Source organism: Hypomesus transpacificus, unplaced genomic scaffold (assembly GCF_021917145.1).
Source record: "Hypomesus transpacificus isolate Combined female unplaced genomic scaffold, fHypTra1 scaffold_42, whole genome shotgun sequence".
Lineage (NCBI taxonomy): Eukaryota > Metazoa > Chordata > Actinopteri > Osmeriformes > Osmeridae > Hypomesus > Hypomesus transpacificus.
Window position 1 is genome coordinate 1715181 of NW_025813938.1, and position 6733 is coordinate 1721913.

Consider the following 6733-nt stretch of genomic DNA (forward strand, 5'->3'; position numbering starts at 1 on the left):
ATGGTTAAGTGCGCCACTGGTGGTTGCAGTTCTGTACGCTACCACTGGGTCGCGCTAGCACACAATATTGCTAACACGGTAATAGTTCATCTCGAGTCACTTCTTTAAACAGGGCCAAAGATGAGTGAATAGCCTCAGTATGATTTTAAAGATACAATGACATTCTTTTTTTAATCAGTTTTATTTCTTTGTCACAGCAGTAAAATCTGCCAAACATACAAATACAATAACTATTTATGAAACCGAACTTAAATCCATTGCAAAAGGTAAATCAAGTATTTACAATAAGCAACAACAAAAAAAGACAAACAAAATGACCAGTGATACAGATCAAGTAACTTTTAAATGGAATCACCCCAAAAAGACAATTTGAAGTGACATTACAACAGTAGCACAGAAACAGAATAAACTTAATTTACTAGATTGTAAAGTAGTCAATGATTAATGGACTGATGACATTCATTATCTCTGTGCTTTCAGCAGTAACCACCATCGCATCACATCATGGACCTTTGAAAAAGTATTCAGCTGTTCCTTCTGAATCTTCCATAATTATCCCTCAATGTGTCCCAAAATATAGTTCACATAATTCAATGGTCCAAATCAAATCTAAGCTCCAGGCTTCGTAGACAGTGTGGCTCCATTGTACTGAGCGTAGGAGACCGGTTCTGTCCGGTTCTCACCAGACGACTGTGCTCGACCGAGTCCCGGCAGTTCCGAGTACGGCCTGTCTTCTCAGGTTCGCACACACACACATCTCCCTTTGTCCTGTCAGTGCTTAACCTGTGGCAGCCGGAGGTTTGGACTCCTGCCAGCACCGCCCCAGGGAGGGCCACGGTCAGAGGCATCGCTCTAAGGCACCTTCACATGAGGGCCAGTCAGAGGCATCGCTCTAAGGCACCTTCACATGAGGGCCAGTCAGAGGCATCGCTCTAAGGCACCTTCACATGAGGGCCAGTCAGAGGCATCGCTCTAAGGCACCTTCACATGAGGGCCAGTCAGAGGCATCGCTCTAAGGCACCTTCACATGAGGGCCAGTCAGAGGCATCGCTCTAAGGCACCTTCACATGAGGGCCAGTCAGAGGCATCGCTCTAAGGCACCTTCACATGAGGGCCAGTCAGAGGCATCGCTCTAAGGCACTGTCACAGGGTCAGACTGGGCGACATCCCCCAGACCAGCGTCACCCTCAGAACCCCCTCATCCTGCTATGATACAGCTCACCCAACAAGTAACACCAGTACAAGAGCTCTCTGGTCTTTCTTAGCGACATTAGACCCTGTCCCAGCCATCCAGGGGGAGCAGCTGTGAGGAAGGACTGACCTCTACGTCAGCTCGGCCCTGCTAGCGTGGAACGCCTCAGAGTGTCATCTTATAATGACATCAGATACCTTCTTAACACAGCAATTCTCTGAAAATCACAACCCAATATAAACAACGATTGATGCTAATCCCCATTCACAAGACATTCAAACCAGCTACAAGAGAAACAGGTCTGCCCAGGCATCAAGTTATTTTATATAAATATCGAACAGTTCAACGTGCACCCCAGACATGCACTTTTGTACACACCCATCTCTCCTTCCCCCCACAACGGCTTCTCGCCACGTGTCACTTCCTGTTCGTGACAAACCCGCCTTGACATGCAGGATATCGTAGCGACACAGACGTCAGTTCAGTCTTTGGAGCTCCCCTTCGCCTCACAGCTCGGTAAAACGGGGAGGGGGTCTAAGAGGGCAGAGAGAGAGGAGGGGGCGGGGGGTGGATTGGTTTTGGTCCTCGTCACGGTCCGTTCTGCGACCCCATGGGGGGGGTCTAAGCCTCCGGGGGTGCCCGCGGAGGCCATGAGGGGGTCTCCGCCCTCCTCCACGCCCCCGTCCTGGCCGGGGGTGGTGTCTCCGGCCGTGATCACGATGGTGTTCTCGTCCATCAGCTCGCAGGTGGGGTTGGAGAAGGCGGACAGAGGCAGGGTGATACGCTGCATCTCCCGCTCGTACACGCGCTGCTCGTGGTGCTTCTTCAGGTCACGACCCCTGCAGGACAACACACAGGGCAGAGGTCAGACCCAGCGGAGAGAGAGAAGGAGAGAGATAAAGAAAGAAAGAGATAAAGACAGAGACAGAGAGAAACAGACACACAGATAAGATACAACAGATATCGATAGAGTTGTGTATCAAAAGACAGCCCAGATAACATTCAAACGTTTGACACAGTTTGGATAGAAGCTGTTAGATGACTGGAGACATGAGGGAGGTTTTGAGGTCAGAGGAGACAGGGGGAAGAGGGTTCAGGGCTGGTCCGAAGGAGCCAGTATGAAGCAGTCAGATTATGGATGACATAAATCTCCTGTAAACCTCCAGATATCTCCTGTTGCAACTGCTGTCTCAGTCAGATTAGGATTTCTATTTCTGTCTGTCAGGGCAGGGGGTGGTACACAGTGATGACTCATGGTTTACTGCAGAACGGTATTGATGTGGGTGTTTGTAAGGAGATATAGGCAGGGCATGTAGAGACAGGGGGGAGGACATGTAGACAAACATTGTATGCACACTGTCCCAGTGAGCTACCAGGTGCCCCAGGAGAGGGTTCTTTTGAACAGTGTCCCAGGAGCAGAGTAACAGGATAGGCTGGAGGCTGTGGGTGCCAGCTGGCTCAGGCCCAGACAGGTGAGGTAGTGACGGGGGTCAGGTGACAGCTGTGTCACTGGACAAGCCGGTCCAGGTCAGGTATCTGAGGGGGGGTGAGGTCTGCTAACTGCTGCAGCAGAGCCAGCAGGACACACTGTAGGACAGGGGCTTGGCCAGCTTCCTTCCTTCCTGCCTTCCTTCTTTCCTGCTGCCTGTATGCCTGCCTCCCTGCCTGCTGCAGCGCTCATTAATAAAGAGCTCCTTCAGGTTAGATAACATTGACAGGCCCAGCTAATCAGATTTGAGCCAAAAAATAGATGTCATTCCCAGAGGCGTCTGGCCTGCTGCCAGGGTGCCAGAGAGGGTGCCTCTCTCTCTCTCTCTCTCTCTCTCTCTCTCTCTCTCTCTCTCTCTCTCTCTCTCTCCTCTCTCTCTCTCTCTCTCTCTCTCTCTCTCCTCTCTCCTCTCTCTTCTCTCTCTTCTCTCTCTCTCTCTCTCTCTCTCCTCTCCTCTCTCTCTCTCTCTCCTCTCTCTCTCTCTCTCTCTCTCTCTCTCTCGTGGATGTGCTATCTCGCACTGGGGTGTGTGTCGTGTGTCGTCGTCCCCCCCCCCCCCCCCCCCGCTCACACGCAGCATGATCACACGTGAGGCACCGGAGAGGAACGCCACCTGATGCCGTAAAGTCGCCACACACGTGCATATGCTCAAATTAACCACACACACCCAAACACACACACCCACCACACACTGCTGAGCCGGGAGCGACTGACCTCTTATAGAAGAAGCCCACGCTGATGCCCACTCCGAGCAGGATGATGAGGCCCATCATGAGGACGCCCAGAACGTAGCCTGAGGAGCAAAAGGAAACAGTGACCATCCCAGGAGAGGGACCCGTGTGTGTGCTGCAGCTCCAGGAAGTGAGGAGCTCCAGGAAGTAGGGAGGTCCAGGAAGTAGGGAGGTCCAGGAAGTAGGGAGGTCCAGGAAGTGAGGTCAGGACGTACCCAGAGTGCCGAGGTCCTTCTTCTTCGTTGGTCCGGTGCGTACGCGCTGGCTGATGCCCATGACAGGCTGGACGGCAGCCCCTTCTTCCTGACCGGGGGGCGGGCTGGTCGGGGGGCGGGCTGGTCGGGGGCGGGCTGGTCGGGGGCGGGCTGGTCGGGCTGGAAGGCCACCGCAGAGACGGGGTCTGCTCTGAACCAGCCTCGGCCTCTGAACCAGCCTCAGCCGGTACTGCTTGTTCTGTACGGACATGAAGAAAATAACCGATATTGAACATCCAGCATCCAAATATTGACTTAACTATTTCTGGAACCAATATCAGGTTTTCTTCACCACTTATTATTTGTGTTATCACAGAGCCAACTGCTGTGATCATTTCTGCATCAGAGGCCAGTGTGCTTAAGTGCCGTCACAAGCACTATATTAACCGACTGAAATGGACTAAACTATTCAATACATTGATCCAATCCACTGGAGGATCCAACCCACTGGAGGAAAACACACAGGAACGTGAGGAGGAGAGGAGACCTCACGGCCTCCAGACCGCACGGCCTCCAGACCGTCTCTCCTGTGGTCAGGTTCACCCTCTCTGCCTCTGAGGTCATGCCGGCAGACACAGAGAGCCCTGGGAACTAGCTACACTCGGTCATCATCAAAAAACTAATCGAAATCTATTCCAAAGAAAAAACTTTTAAAGTATTGTGGAGCAGCATTGCACGTGAGCTGTCGTTCTCACGAGACAGGAAGTCCACATCTGTTCCTGCTCAGACGAGCAGCCAGGCCAACGCCTCCCTCCTCCCCCACACAAAAGTTGTTTACCAAGTCTGTTCAAGTTAAAGGGCGTGGCTCGTAGCCAGCGGTAACCAATCACGGGCTGTCTCCATGGCATGAGAACGACTTTCTACCAATGGGTGGAGGTGAAGGGCGGGGCTTTCACCTCCAGCAGGCTGCTGCTAACAGCACATGGCTCTTTAAACCTACACCGCTGCAAGAACCAAATACCAGGCCCCTGTTGTTGTTCAACTTGGTCTGTCTCCACGGACAATAAGGAAGCTAAAGGTCAAAACCCCAGGAAACACAGCAGATTAGCTCTGAGAAACTGACCTAGATCCCCCCCCCTCCCTCCCGCGGCCTCCAAGGAGGACAACTTCTGAATGTTTTATCAGAACTCTCAACTGAATGTGGAAGTTGTTTTAGTTTTATAACGGAAAATAGTCTTGGATAACGCACGACTGTAAACTCCCGTGTGACTTTATCTGTACTGGGAACACATTCTTCTGATACATCCAAAATGTCAAACTAGTTGAGACCTAGTTTACAGGAGAAAGACAAGAGGGCCTCTTAGTCTGAGGACATTCCCTTCATACCATCTCCCCGGACTCTCTCTTCAACGTGAGCAACTACATTTACACCGAGAGAAACGTCTTTTTTTCAAATATTTACAGGACTTGTCGCCTTTCAAGCCCTGAGATTGATCAAATCCCAGCAGTGAGCTAGCAGCTCCTGGGGCAAAGCCAACACCAGGAAGCAACCGACTGTTTCTAGAGTCCGTCCTGGGATCCCTTCCCAGGAAGAGGACATTTTATGTCCAATTAAGTACATTTTGGACATTTTTGTCAGTAGCATCTTCGCCTGCCCTGCACTCCCCTCAAGTCTCTCCAGTGTGTCTGTGTCGGTGTTTGTCATGTGTGACTGGGAAGTTGAAAGCTAAGTTGTACCTTGGCAAGGTTGGAGGGCACAGGAGAGTCTGTGGATCTGTGCGTCCAGGCCGGACACGTAGCACCAGGGCTGGCTGGACGCGTCGGGGTTACGGCAGTAGTTATGGTCTCCAACACCTGCAGAGACAAATGACAGAAAAAAAACACATTAATGTCTGTGACTGAGGCTCTTCTGTCATGGAGGAAGGCTGTCTGGTTTGTCCTGGTGTCTGGGTACTTAGGACCAGATTCATTCATCTTTTACACTGCTTTATCACGGTAGAATTGATAAGAAGCAATGCACACAAAGGACATTTGTAGAATGTAGGTGGTTTTCACCCACATGGATTCTAATCAAATCTGTGCACTGTGGGCATCATTAATGGGCGTCATCCATCCAGTGCACAAATATTTTTCATTATGCATACCAGTTAATTAAATTCTATATTGGATTTAAATACTACATTCAAACCATGTCTGGTCTTTTCAAAGCTTCTCTTTCATGATGTTCTTGACTACTTGACTATTGGTTGCAAATGTAAAACAAACACGTTTAACCCAACAGACTGGTTCACGGTGATGAAAACATGACATGAATAGAGTCCCTAACGCTAACGGCGAGATTGTCTGGATTTTTTAGTAAAATCGTCATCTTGATCGAACTGAACAGATATTAAGATAACTAGCCTAAGTCAAATATTGTTTGACAAATAAGACTTCATCCCAATTCAAAGCCGTGTCCCTGTGTTTACCATGTTCCGAGTCAGAGCGGCTTGTAACATCATAGTCTCTGGTAGTGTTGGTCCAGTTCAGACAGGTTTGTCCCGTGGAAGCGCTGCTCTTTCCGCCTCTGTAGTCCTCGCCGCTGGCGGTGATGCAGTCTGGAGAAACACAAACTACATGAACGTTTTGTTTTTTCACATTTTACCAATCGAACAAACATGAGACCAATCGAATATAAATATGATTTGAAAAAGAAAAGTTAAAAAAAGAAAAGTAGGTTAATGCTCAGTAGCCTATCTTATTACCTTTAATTGTGCTGTCGACCACCACTGCAACGCTTAGCAAAACAAAGTGCAATGAGAAAAGCATCTTGCTAAGTTTTCGGGGTGAAGAAACAAATGGAAACATACTGCACGAACGATTTCTTTTTAAATGCTTCAAAGAAATATAATATTTTTTCGAAAAACAGAAAAGCCTATGCTGAATAGTTCAGTCAAACTGCTCCCCTCGCTGAAGTCGAGTCGTTGTTATTGTCGAAGAGAAGAAAGATTCCAGTTTTCTTCGTAAACAGCCTCTCTCTGAGAAGGAACTCCCTCTGCAGTAGCCGAGCAGCAGCCGTCTTCAAGGTCCTAGAACACGCTCTCCTCACCACTGACTGAACGCGAATTGAGCCGCATCTATATACAGT

The 6733-nt window shown here is 49.5% G+C and overlaps 1 protein-coding gene across 1 annotated transcript; it reads right to left on the reverse strand.

Moving 5' to 3' along the window:
• Nucleotides 1-162: 162 nt before the first annotated feature.
• On the reverse strand, nucleotides 163-6701 carry pik3ip1 (phosphoinositide-3-kinase interacting protein 1). The gene is given in 7 exon segments (XM_047016716.1): nucleotides 163-2031; nucleotides 3396-3474; nucleotides 3628-3707; nucleotides 3709-3865; nucleotides 5344-5460; nucleotides 6075-6203; nucleotides 6351-6701. Coding segments are annotated over 7 exon segments (984 nt in total). The 5' UTR covers nucleotides 6415-6701; the 3' UTR covers nucleotides 163-1673.
• Nucleotides 6702-6733: the final 32 nt, after the last annotated feature.